This window comes from Neophocaena asiaeorientalis, unplaced genomic scaffold (genome assembly GCF_003031525.2).
Source record: "Neophocaena asiaeorientalis asiaeorientalis breed wild unplaced genomic scaffold, Neophocaena_asiaeorientalis_V1.1 scaffold423, whole genome shotgun sequence".
In the NCBI taxonomy this organism is placed as follows: domain Eukaryota; kingdom Metazoa; phylum Chordata; class Mammalia; order Artiodactyla; family Phocoenidae; genus Neophocaena; species Neophocaena asiaeorientalis.
In genome coordinates, this window is record NW_020174133.1 from 785,637 (window position 1) to 799,649 (window position 14,013).

At 38.4% G+C, this 14,013-nt stretch overlaps 1 protein-coding gene across 1 annotated transcript in view; it reads left to right on the forward strand.

Moving 5' to 3' along the window:
• Positions 1 to 14,013, forward strand: part of DRC9 (dynein regulatory complex subunit 9) — a 41,663-nt gene that overhangs the window by 26,605 nt on the left and 1,045 nt on the right. Inside the window, exons 7-10 of the mRNA XM_024754769.1 lie at positions 1,372 to 1,533; positions 2,544 to 2,618; positions 11,816 to 11,947; positions 13,043 to 13,144. Of these exons, the coding sequence (XP_024610537.1) occupies positions 1,372 to 1,533; positions 2,544 to 2,618; positions 11,816 to 11,947; positions 13,043 to 13,144 (471 nt within the window). The remainder of the gene's footprint in view (positions 1 to 1,371; positions 1,534 to 2,543; positions 2,619 to 11,815; positions 11,948 to 13,042; positions 13,145 to 14,013) is intronic.

Below are 14,013 nucleotides of genomic sequence, written 5' to 3' on the forward strand. Positions count from 1 at the left end.
TTTTTTTTTTTTTTTTTTTTTTTATCTGCTACTGTTTAAAAAGCCAACATTCCTCTGCTTCATAGGTGTTCTGCATTTGAGGTGTAGTGAAATCTTTGCTGTTCACCAGATGTAATGTTTTAGTTCCTTACAAACAGGCTTGGGGGTTGGGGGAGGGTGTGCAAAAACGAACATTGAAATTTTGAAACAGCAGCAGAGTGAGTGACTTTTTTTTTTTTTTTTTGCGGTACGCAGGCCCCTCACTGTTGTGGCCGCTCCCGTTGCGGAGCAGAGGCTCCGGAGGCGCAGGCTCAGTTGCCATAGCTCACGGGCCTAGCCGCTCCGCGGCATGTGGGATCTTCCCGGACTGGGGCACGAACCCGCGTCCCCTGCATCGGCAGGCAGACTCTCAACCACTGCGCCACCAGGGAAGCCCGGTGGTCATTTTTTTTTAAGATGGTCATTTTTTAAATGGCTGAATTCCCCCAACCTGCCCCCAAACTAAACACTAAGTTTAATTTTCACTCCTCTTTTGGATATAAATAAATGCATCTCTTCTTGGACTTAGGCAAATATCTTGACACATTCAGTTCTGGTGATTTCTTAAGTGATTTGAAAGTCCATTGCTTGGGAGGAAATTCCACCACACATTCATGCTTCTAATAAGCTGGAGATTTTTCTTTGTTTTTGCAAATGCTTGCCCCTACTTTGCAACGATTTTCTGTTTGTAGTTGTGAAGAACCAAGGTGGGAAGCAATACAACAGATGGAGTAGTTGGTATAAGTATATACCAGAAGCCTAATGGTGGCAAGTTTTATTAATCAGAATAATACTTGGTTATATAAGTGACTGATGCTAAATAAATTCTGATTATTTTTTATTAGATAATTTCTCACTTATAGACTTAAACTGTCAGCTTGGTAGTGTCTACTAGTTAAACTTTGTAAAAAAATATATATTCTTGTTTTTCCATTGTATGCAAATTGAAAGAAAGAATGTACCATTTCTCTGTTGTATGTTGGATTATGTAGGAAATGTTTGTGAACATTCAAAAAAAGATGAAAAAAGTTTCTGTGGATGTTTTGTGTAGTATCTTGACATTTGTATTGATAGTTAAAAGTTCACTTCCAAATAAAACTCCCATGGGCTTCCCTGGTGGCGCAGTGGTTGAGAGTCCGCAAAACTCCCATAATGCTAGATTTGATGTGTGCCCAATTTGAACAAGGGTTGATTGACACCTGTAAAATTTGTTAAAACATTCCTCTTGTAAGGAAATACAATAATCTTAAATTATATATATATAAAAAAAAAGAACAAAAGGTAAGCTTAAGCCACTGAGCTGAATGGAGGTAGAATGTATTTTAATTTAGAAACCTGGTCTTACATTTACAGAGTCGGCATGAATATATTGCTCACCTCAAGGACCAGTTGCAAGAGATGAAGGCAAAAACCAACATGGAGAATCGCTATATGAAGAGAAACGCTGAGCTGCAGATTTCCCAGACCCAGAAGAAATGTAGCAAAACAGAGGAGCTCTTGCTGGAAGAGATTGAGGTAATCACTGTTAATTAGGAATGAATCAGGTAGCTGGCAGTCAAGCTGTCGCTCCTGATTTGCCTCAGCTGACAAAGGAGGAGAGTGAGGGAGACTTTCCCAATCTTTGCTCTCTCTCTCCAGCAACCCTAACATTTGAGGTTAAAAACAAAAAAAGAATGAGGACTTGCTTTTTTGCAGGCAGAGATTCTGATGGGCTGTAGCTTACCTCTCCTGGTTTTTTGTAATGACTTTGAAAATTGGTTGTACTTTCTTCTCTTGGTCACTTTATCCTTACTTTATAAAACCACTTGCCATTTCTCCTGGTAATTATAGGGAGAGGGCAAAACAAGATGTTCAGTAACTGCAGGTTTTTGCTGCTACTTTTCTCACTCAACCAGTATCTTTCATCCCTCCATTAAGAAATACAAAATCTAGAGGGCTGAACTTCATGCAAACCTACATTTACAGAAATGAGAAGTCACAGTGAAAAATGTCAGGAGAAAGAAACAAGGGTAGACCCTCATTAGAGGAGGAAGACTAAATGGCTAAAAGAACAAGTGGTTGGCGAGAAGGAGCAAACATCAGTAGAGCGTATCACCTGTGTGCAGGAGGCGACTCCTTTCTCTGACTTATTTGAAAGCTTACTTCCCAAGTGTGGCTTCATACTATGACAACAAACTTTTTTCTTGCACTCTGGAATTTCCTTCTGTAGGCCTGAGAAGCTTGTGCCCTTGAAGCATTGTTTCTCTCCTTAAATGGATACCAGTTTCCAGGCCACAGGATTATGGCCCTTTTGCTCTGGGCAGCTGCCTGTGTCTAGCACAGTGCCAGACATGGCTCAGCCATGTTGTGAACATGAATTGAGTTGAAGGGAACGGAATTGCTCCTCTGGAGCAATATCTCGGAATCTTAGGATCCCAGCTGGTAGAGAAGACCTGTACTACTGTCACAGCTACACCCCTGATCTTGAGAACTCACTTTCAGCCCCATTGGGAAGAATTCCTGACTTTGGCTTGTTGTTCTCACAGAAACTAAGGCTGAAAACTGAAGAAGAGAACCGGATTCATGCAGAGATTGAAATATTCCTTAGAAAGGAGCAGCAGGTGGGTCCCCAAAACTTTCTTATCCTCTGACATGTTTGTGTCCTGCTTATAAAATACCAAGGACAGCAAAAAAAATTTAAGGAACGAAAAATCAACCATGATTCTACCAGCCTAATAAATGAGCTGTATAGCCCACTTTTCTTTAAAAGTTATCCATCTGGATAAATATTTTATAAAGCTGTAATTTGAGTACAGGTAAAATTTTGTCTTCTACCTTTATCATTTGGCACTATATAAGAAACTTTTCTTATTCCTATATTGCTTCATAGTCATAATTTAAAACTAAAATTTCCTGATTTCTTAAAATTATAAAAATAGCATATTCTTAGTTGAGGGAAGATTTTTTAAAAATTGCCAATTGGGGACTTCCCTGGTGGCGCAGTGGTTAAGAGTCCGCCTGCCAATGCAGGGGACACGGGTTCAAGCCCTGGTCTGGGAAGATCCTACGTGCCATGGAGCAACTAAGCCCATGCGCCACAACTACTGAACCCACATGCCACAACTACTGAAACCCGCACGCCTAGAGCCCATGCTCCGCAACAAGAGAAGCCACTGAAATGAGAAGCCTGTGCACCGCAATGAAGAGTAGCCCCCGCTCACCACAACGAGAGAAAGCCTGCATGTAGCAATGAAGACCCAACACAGCCAAAAATAAATTAATTAATTTTAAAAAATTTGCCAGTTGGTTTTTTACTCATTTTTCCATTTTATTGCAGTCTCTTCATAAAATAATTTTAAGTGGTTTTATAATGTTCCATTGAATGGTTATTCCATAATTTGTTACTCTTTTGTTTTGGATATTTAGATTATTTCCAAAGTTTCATTATTATAAATAATTCAGTAATGAAAGCTTTGCCCAAATAACTGTTTTATTCATTGCAATTACTTACTAAAAGTAAATCTCAAGCATGAGATTATTAATTCAGAGAGTCTGTTATTTTGTGACTTTTGATAAATAGTGCTAGTAGTACTTTCTGTTTTACACTGACATCAGCAATTTATGCAAGCACTAATTTCAAGGTATCCTCAATAGAACTAGCCGTTTTCGATTTTTTTTTTTTTTTTTTTTTTACTTGCAGGATCTGGCTTTAATGAATTTGAACACAAGGCACAGTTTTCCAGGTGTATGTAAATATATGTCCATTTTAAAATTGCTTTTTGCTTCTTCCATCTCTAATTCTTTTGGACAGGAATGAAAGAATGTTTAAATTCTTTCTTATTCAAGCAAGAACTTCTTTAGCCTAATAGTCTTTTGTTGCCTCCTAGATCTTGGTGAGTTTTCTGTGGTTAAATGATGCTTTTAATTTCTGTATCAACACAAACTGTCTTTGTTGGTTTCTCCAAAATAGTATTTTATTCCTCTAGTGTGTCATTACAGTCCCTTTTGGCTTTTGTTTCTTCCTCAGGGAATAAATGTGGGTGCTCCGTGCATCCCCTACATACAAAATGCTGGATCCGGGATTCTAATCCTTGGCATTTAGGACGATCCATTAGGGGCTTATAAGTGCGCATTTTCACTCCTTCTACAAAGGCACTGGTCTGCTTTATGACAGAGGGCTTAACATTCCTCAATTCTATCACTCCATCCATCTTTGGTCCTGTCCCACAGTGTACTGCAATGTTTTAGATATTTTTAAAAGTCTACTAATTTAATGAATTGTCTTATTTTGCATTTTTTGCTTACTAATAGAATTGACCATTTTTCCATATATTTATTTACTTATTTCATTTCTTCTTGCCTGAATTATATATGACTGAATGGTTTTAATTAGTATTTCCAATACTAATAACAAACCAAGCTGAATGGAACCTTTCAAAATATCCCTGTTGGATGAATAAGGAAAAAATCTCCAGCTTACTTATGATATAGCCTGCCTTTGAGAAACTGGATGAATTTTCAGCAAATAATTCTAAATCTGTGGTTAAAGAAAATAATTTCTAGATGCTATCTCACAGGCCTTTACTGAAAAATATATCAGTAGGCTATTAGAACCTGTACCCCTGTAATTTCAGGATTATGTATCATGTTACCTGTTTCAAATGTTAGAAGTATAGCAGGTATTTGATGACGATCAGATGAGTGGGTGGATAAATGGATGTTGGATGCATGAAGTTAGTGTTCCTCACATCTTCGGCCTAATAACACAAATGATACACAAATACTTTTTAACGAAAAATTGGAAACAGTACAGAAATACATAGATTTTCAAAAAGCGAAAGCTTTCTTAATCACTTCCCTTTCCAAAGATTTCTTCCATATTCTTTTCCTTTCATGTACATATTTGTGTATGTACCTAAATACTTGTTTTTAGTATTTATTTATATTTGTTTTTGACATAAATGGGATCATACTATATATGTTTTTCCAGACTCGGTTTTTTAAAAGAATTTACTTTGTCTTTAATGTTTTCTTTTTTAAAAAAATAGATTTATTTTTGGCTGTGTTGGGTCTTCATTGCTGTGCATGGGCTTTCTCTAGTTATGGCGAGCGGGGGCTACTCTTCGTTGCGGTGCACGGGCTTCTCATTGCGGTGGCTTCTCTTGTTGTGGAGCACAAGCTCTAGGCATGTGGGCTTCAGTAGTTGTGGCATGTGGGCTCAGTAGTTGTGGCTCGCAGGCTCTAGAGATCAGGCTTAGGTTGTGGCGCATGGGCTTAGTTGCTCTGCGGCATGTGGGATCTTCCCCGGCCAGGGCTTGAACCTGTGTCCCTTGCATTGGCAGGCAGATTCTTTTTTTTTTTTTGCGGTACGCGGGCCTCTCACTGCTGTGGCCTCTCCTGCCGCGGAGCACAGGTTCCGGACATGCAGGCCCAGAGGCCATGGCCCACGGGCCCAGCCGCTCCGCGGCATGCGGGATCCTCCCAGACCGGGGCACGAACCAGAGTCCCCTGCATCCGCAGGCGGACCCCCAACCACTGTGCCACCAGGGAAGCCCGGCAGGCAGATTCTTAACCACTGTACCACCAGGGAAGTCCCTGTCTTTAATGTTTTCTAAGGCAGTACAATTGCTATATAACATGCCATGAGGGGGTTATACCAAAATTTAGGTAACCATCCTTCTGTCAGTGGACATGTCTCTAAGTGCATGGTATATGGAAATTCTATTCATTTTTGTAATATTGTTCTAGATTCCTTATGTCCTCTCATATTAGTTTTAATGGTTTTTCAGTTGATTCATTTGGATATTCTAGGTAGAAAATCTTATTGACTGTAGATAATAACAATTTTATATTTTCCCTTTCATTATTTATATGTCTATTTCCATTTTGTGGCTTATTGTACAGATAGAGTGGCAAGTGTAGTGTTTTGTAGTAGTAGTAATAATAATGTGGCCCCGTTTTTCTATTCTTGGTTTTAATGATGTTTCAGTCAGTATTACACATGAATTCATAGTCATGCCAAGTTTCTCGTGTGCAAGTTAGGGTTCCTTGGTAAAGAATAGGACCCTGCAACTTAGAATGGGAACACCTGGTGGGGATGATGGGCTCATGGAGTGCCAGAGGACATGTGGCAGCACCTGACTACCAAAGCGAAGGTGGACACGATTGCCATGGAGCGCAGCAGAGAGGTACTGGTAATCAGAAAGCCTTTGCCCACAGGGTTGTTTGGCAATGACTAATTAATTGTGGTATCTCTAGGAACAAAATTGATGGGCAGCCTGATAAAGCATTACTTGATCTATATAACAGAAAAAGGTCCAAGTCTAGTTGCCAAAAACCTGATTTGAGTCACCACAATGAAGAGTCAAGACCTCTCATCCAGTTTCCAGACTAAGTAAATTCACAGACCCAGAGGAATTGGCTACAAAGGAGGGATAAAAGAGAACTCTAGGGCTAAAGGACAGTATGCAAGGAAGGATGTTTGCTTTGTTGCCCTGGGTCAGAGCTGGTTTACAGCTAGTAGGGTAAAGCTGGCAAGCAGGGAACTGTGGACTGTGTTTGGCAAGCAAGAATCCTTCTGCTGTGTCAGCAAAACTTGGTGAACAAGTGCCACTGAATGTCCCACACCCATGCCACAGTGAGCTGTGCCCCTGAAACAAAAGAGGAAGCACACTGGAACCAAGGAGAGAAGCTCTTCTGTCATATCCCTCTGGCGCCCTCTACTGACAAAGCTTCACATTTTGCAAGCTTGCAAAACAAATGTTTACTGCAAGCACCAAGTTTCACAAAGTGGGGTCAGTGAAGGCTGATTTGGAGCTGAGAGGATGGTGATTTGATAATTGGCACAAATGGGGATCGTATGACGTTTGCACTGTAGGTTTATGGGAGGTAAACCTTATCAAGTTAATAAAGTTTCCTTTTAGTTATATATTAAGTTTTTTTTTTCTTCTTAATCGGGAATGAGCATTCAGATTTATGAGATGGATTTTTTTTAATCCATTGAGATGAGATGATCTTTTTCTCTTTTAATATGTTAATAACTTAAAACACATTAATAGATTTGTTGATGTTGACTCATCTTAAATTTGGGGGATAAATCCTACTTGTTCATAATTTATTATTCTTTTACTAGACAGTTAGAATTGTAGATTTTTATTTTGTATTTATATATTCTATAAATGAGATTAACCTATAGATTCATTTTTTGGTGCTTCTTTGTTGTATTGTGATCAGTTATGCTAGCTTGGCAGTTTGAATTGGGAAGCTTTTCATCTTTTTATACTCTGAAACCTACAAAATAAAAATAGAACAAAATAGATTACTATTTGTTCCTTGAAACTGGTAAATTCAGTCATAAACAGTCTTGCTGGGTATCATTTTAAAGGAGATATTTGGCTCCCTTTTCCATTTTTTAAAATGATTACTGATGTCTTTACTTAAAAAAAAACTCTTTTTGAGTGATTTTTGGTAACATATCTTCCTAGAAAATAATCCATTTCATTAAAACATTCATTTCAAATTTATTAGTATAAACGTGATCTATAGTCTCTTACAGTTTAAATTTTTCTATTATTTCTGAAGTTATCTTTTCCATCCTTTACTTTAAAAAATTTGTGTCTTTTCTCCCATTTTCTTGCTGAGCTTTGTCAAAGGTTTGACCATTTTATTGGTCTTCATAAAATCCATCTTTTGGTTTTATTGAGCAAATCTGTTTTGTTCCCTGTCACATTAGTTTTTGCTTTAATTTTGAGTAATTATGTTCATGTATTATTTATAATTATTTAATTATATAGTTACTATAATTATGTATAATTATTTTCTTTGAGCTTATATTGCTAATCTTTGTCTAGTTTCTTAAGTACTCAATTCATTTATTTTCAAATTTTATTATTTTCTTTTTAAAAAATTTTTGCCTGCGTTGGGTCTTTGTTGCTGCACACGGGCTTTCTGTAGTTGCAGTGAGCGGGGCTACTCTTCATTTTGGTGCGTGGGCGTCTCATTGCAGTGACTTCTCTTGTTTTGGAGCACGGACTGTCGGTGCATGGGCTTCAGTAGTTGCAGCACGCGGGCTCAGTAGTTGTGGCTTGCGGGCTTAGTTGCTCCACGGCATATGGGATCTTCCTGGACCAGAGATTGAACCCATGTCCCCTGCATTTGGCAGGCAGATTCTTAACCACTGAGCCACCAGGGAAGTCCCTTATTTTCTTGTAAATGCATATAAACCAACACTTTTCTGAGTACAGTCTGAAGTTTTAATAAATAATGCTTACATTGTCATTCCTTTCCAAATAATTTGAAATTTATTTATTTTTCCCCAACATTTTATTATGAGTGTTTCCAAATATACACAAAGTTGAAAGAATTTTACAGTGAATGCCCTAAAGCCCATCTTCTAGTTATGATTCTACCATTCACATTTTATTATTCTTGCTTTATCACGTCTATACATCCTTCCTCCATTAATCCATCTTACCTTTTCTGGGCCTTTAAAAGTAAATTGTAGGCATCATAATTTTTAGTTTACAATTTGTTATTTCCTTTTGTTGTTGTTATTATTATTTGTTATTTCCTTTTTAACCCTAGTTATTTAATAGGGTTTTTTTTTAACGTCTTTATTGGAGTATAATTGCTTTACAATGGTGTGTTACTTTCTGCTTTGTAACAAAGTGAATCAGTTATACATATACATATGTCCCCATATCTCTTCCCTCTTGCGTCTCCCTCCCTCCCACCCTCCCTATCCCACCCCTCTAGGTGGTCACAAAGCACCGAGCTGATCTCCCTGTGCTATGCGGCTGCTTCCCACTAGCTATCTATTTTACGTTTGGTAGGTAGTGTATATATGTCCATGCCACTCTCTCACTTTGTCCCAGCTTACCCTTCCCCCTCCCCTTATTAATAGGGTGTTTTTTTAATTGTCCAAGTAGTTAAGGTTGGAGAGGAAAGAGTGTAGGCTGTCTTTCTATTGCTCACAGCAATGCTTTGACCTTTATACTCTTACTGTCTTCCATTATGGTCTAGGAATGTGAAATATAAGAGTTATGCTTATTGGAATTTGTAGAGCTCTTACTTGGGCTTCATATATGCTCACATTATATGACTATTTCATGGGTATTTTAAAAGAATGTTTTCTCTGTTAGGTACAAAGTTGTGGAATTGTCTATTAGTCTAGCTGTCAAATTCTTCATATTGTTATTTATTTTGGTCTACCTGAGCTATTAATTTCAGAGAGGTGTGATAGTCTCCTAAGATGATTGTGGATCTGTCAATTTCTTACATTTCTAATTTTTTGCTTTATATATTCCAAAAATATGTTATTAGAATATAAAAGTTTATAACTGTAATATCTTCTTAATAAAGCTTGCCTTTTATCAGTTTAAAATATCCCTTTTTGTCTCATTTAATTATTCTTGGCTTGAGTTCTGTTTTGCGAGATATTAATTGCCAAACCTGCTTTCTTTTTGCTTTGATTATATTAACTGTGGTTTTTAAAAATAGCTCATAGTTGGATCAAAAAAATCTGAGAGGTTTTTTTTGATAGGGGAATTTACTCCAGTTAATTTTATTGGGATTTTTCATTTGTTTATACTTGATATTTATTTATTATTTTTTTGGCTGTGCTGGGTCTTTGTTGTGGCACGTGGGTTCTTCTTTGTTGTGTCGTGAGGGCTTCTCTAGTTGTGGCACGTGGGCTACAGAGTACGAGGGCTCAGTAGTTGTGGTGCGCAGGTTTATTTGCCCCACAGCATGTGGGATCTTAGTCCCCCAACCAGGGATCGAACCCGTGTCCCCTACATTGGAAGGCAGATTCTCATCCAATAGTGGAATTGATCGAATTTTTATTTCTTGATTTCCAGCTTTCTAGTGCAAACTTCAACTATTTGCATACCGCTTTCCTGGTTTTGTAATATCTGCATACCACCTGCATTACTACTATTTTCTAGTTAGTTATTCACCTAAACAACTATATCAATTTATTTTCAGTTAAGATAATATTATTGCTATAAAAGGAAAGCCAGTATCATTTGCTGTAAATAGAAATTAATGTAAATAGAAGTGCAAGAAATATCAGATGATGTTATTACATTTCAGCCAGCTCATCTTGCCTGCCTGGAGCCTGTTCTCTTTTTTTTGATTAAAAGAAAACGAAAGTGTTAAGATTTAGAAAGATGTTAAAGACATGATTGCAGCAAACGGACAGGCTCTAAGTTAATCAGAATCATGGATTGTGATTGATTTTTTAAAATATCATGTTTACATACCATCTAAAGGCTCCTCTTGATGTCTCATTCTTGAGGTACATGCTTCAGGAGTTTGTCATACATTCTTTTCTTGCAGTGGTAACCCTTAAACATTTAGCTTTGTTCTTTCTATTAAATCTAATCAATATCTCTATCTACTTGCCTTTATTAAGGCAAAGCTTTTACTTACCTCTTCTCTTCCTCTCCTACATCCCATGTTGAAATCATTCACTATATATTTCTATTTTACAGTTGATAGAACTGAGGCTTTGGAGAGTTGAGTAAACTTGTTTGAGTGCCAAAGTTGGGAGTTGAGCCTAGGCAATCTGCCTTCAGAGCCTGTGCTTTTTCCACTAGACTATACTGCCTAATTTGGGATTTAGTTCCAGATTATGATTTATTACTAAAAATTTATGACATATAGCTTAAATATACATTTTACTATTTCTTATTCATATCTCTTTCATTTTATTTTGCTAAAGTATATCCTTGAGGGACTTCCCTGGTGGTGCAGTGGATAAGACTCCTTGCTCCCAATGCAGGGGGCCCAGGTCTGATCCCTGGTCAGGGAACTAGATCCCACATGCATGCCGCAACTAAGAGTTCACATGCCACAACTAAGGAGCCAGTGAGCTGCAACTAAGCAGGTGGCAAGCCTCAACTAAAGAGCCCGCAAGCCGCAACTAAGACCTGGAGCAACCAAATAAATTATTTAAATAAATATATTAAAAAAATAAAGTATATCCTTGAGTAACTCTTTCAGAAAGACCAGGTATATTTCTTTCTTCCCCTCACATTTAAATGTGAGGCTGGCTAGGAATAGAATCTTAGATTCACATTTATTGTCTTTTAGAATTTTGAAAACATTGTACACTTCTCGACTATTATTTAGTCTTGGCAATCAAAGAGATGACTGATGCCATTCCTACCTTTCAGAATTTCTACCTACCCTTTATTCCTTTCCTCTTCACTGCAACTTCTCTTATCCAGACACGTGGAAGGCCCTTTTCCCCCATTTTATTTAAAAAAATATTTAAATATTTATTTATTTTGTGGCATGCGGGAGCTTGGTTGCAGCATGTGGGATCTTTAGTTGTGGCATGTGGACTTCTTAGTTGCAGCACGTGGACTCTTAGTTGCAGCATGCAAACTCTTAGTTGCGGCATGCATGCGGGATCTAGTTCCTTGACCAGGGATCAAACCCAGGCCCCCTGCATTGGGAGTGTAGGGTCTTACCCACTGGACCACCAGGAAAGTCCCCCCCACCTGTTTTAAAATTGATAATAACACACACAAAGTACAAAAATATTAAGTATATAGTTTGATGAATATGGCTAAGCACCCCTGTAACCACCATCCAGATAGAGACATAGAGCACATTTACAGCATCCCAGAAGTCTCCCTCCTGCCCCATTCCCAATCAATAAACTAACCCTCCCCCCAAAAGTAACCATTATTCTGACTTCTATCACTATAGAAAAGTTGTGCTTGTACTTCTACCTTATATAAATGACTTCATACAGTATATACTGTTTTGTGTCTGGTAGAGTCATATTTTAATGTTTTTTTCCAAGTAGAAACTTGAGGAGAAGCTAGAGTTCTGGATGGAGAAATTTGATAAGGACACAGAAATGAAACAGAATGAACTAAATGCTCTCAAAGCTGCTAAGGCCAGTGACTTAGCACACCTTCAAGAACTTGCAAAGACGGTAAGGAAGCAGAGGCTTAATACTGTAAGGCAGAGCACTGAGGAGTGGGTGGTAGCTAAGCAACAGTAGCTGGGGGATACTCTTTTTGGTCACAACGTGGTATGCCTGTAAACCACTAGGATTCTTTCTTGATGATGATGATGACGTCCTCGTTGATGGGGACAATAATAGCAGCAGCCGACACTTTATATTGCTTAATCTGTCCCGGGCACTTTTCTAGTATTTTACATGTATAACTAACTTACTTAACCCTCCCCAAACTCCTTGAGCTAGATACTGTTTTTATTTCTACTTTATGACCTCTGAAGATAATTTATAAATGATGATTTATAAAAAGCTTCTGATTATGGTTTCATCATTGAATAGATGTAGAACTTCTCAAATTTCTCTTTTAAAAGATGGCTGCTATTTGTAGGTATACATTCTATTAGTTTTTTAAAATTAATTATTTTGATGTCATTAGCCACACATCAAGTTAGTATTTCATTTTTTTTTTAAAGAAGAGGGCAATTTTTAAAATTAATTAATTATTTGTTGCATTGGTCTTCATTGCTGCGTGTGGGCTTTCTCTAGTTGCGGCGAGCAGGGGCCACTCTTCATTGTGGTGCGTGGGTTTCTCATTGCGGTGGCTTCTCTTGTTGCAGAGCACGGACTCTAGGCGCGTGGGCTTCAGTAGTTGTGACGTGCGGACTTCAGTAGTTGTGGCTCATGGGCTGTAGAGCGCAGGCTCAGTAGTTGCGGCGCACGGGCTTAGTTGCTCCGCAGCATGTGGGATCTTCCCTGACCAGGGCTTGAACCTGTGTCCTCTGCATTGGCAGGTGGATTCTTAACAATTGTGCCACCAGGGAAGTTCTGGCATGGTTCATTTTAAAGTTTTATATTAAAAATGCAGGGCTGGGGAGTTCCCTGGTGGTCTAGTGGTTAGAATTCCAGGCTTTCACTGCCATGGCTGGGGTTCAATCCCTGGTTGGGAAACTGAGATCTCACAAGTCATGTGGTGCAGAAAAAAAAAAAAGAACACAAAAAACCTGGGCTGGCTGGACCACAGCTTAGTGAGCAAATTCTGTAACATATGATTGATGTCTACTTTTGCAGATAAGGGAATATGAACAAGTCATCATTGAAGATCGTATAGAAAAGGAGAAGACCCGGAAGAAGATAGAACAGGATCACTTGGAATTAGAGAGCAGCATAAAGGTAGAAAACTGGCACCTTGGTAATTGGCATCTTGGGGCTTTTTCAATTCTGTAGCTGGCCAAACACTGAGGAATGCAGAGCATCTCTCGTTTATTATCACACGTGGAACAGGGAATCTGTGAGGAAGCATGGCCTAAAAATTGGGCTTTGCCAACACACGGCCCGTGGTGCAGGGAGACAGTTAAGAGAAAAGGACATGCCCCCAATTTTTAATCCAGGAAGGAAGAGGTGGTTAGCAGTGGAAGCAAAACCTAGAACTTGTGCCCAGAGGTCAAACTTATGAATACTAGTTCTAACCAAAACAGCTCTTAAAGGAATTCTTTTTAATATACTACTACTTCTTAAAATCCTATTTATAAATCAGTCCAGGCTATCTGCTAGGTTCAGATCAAGAGCTGTTTTCAAAAAAGGTGAAGGTGATTAAGTAGCAGTTCAGAAAAAAAGAGAGAGAGTTTTATATGAACTTGTGTATATTAGTGATGATGAAACTGGCAAGTCAGATTCTGGGAAATATTTTCAAGCAAGAATAACGTCAGCTGGACTAAAACTGTAGTTTTGACAATTGCTCTTCTCTCTGAAAGAGGAGTATCTGCTGAGACCCTACAGTGTGCAAGCTGTGGTTTAGGATGTATATTAGGGGGTGTATTAAGACAGTAAACTTTGAAGTACATTCAGGACCAGGTATTTAAACCCAAACTTGAGCTTTCCATTAGGAGTCAGATGTGTAGTTAGCAAGTATTTATTGAGCTTCTCTGGTGTTTTCTATTTGTCAGGATTCCTCGATTTAGAGCAAAACGGTAAGAGGTAGCTGAGGACCATTTTTGTTTTCTTTTCATTAGTGGATTTGCTCCCAGTCTTTGAAGCTTAAT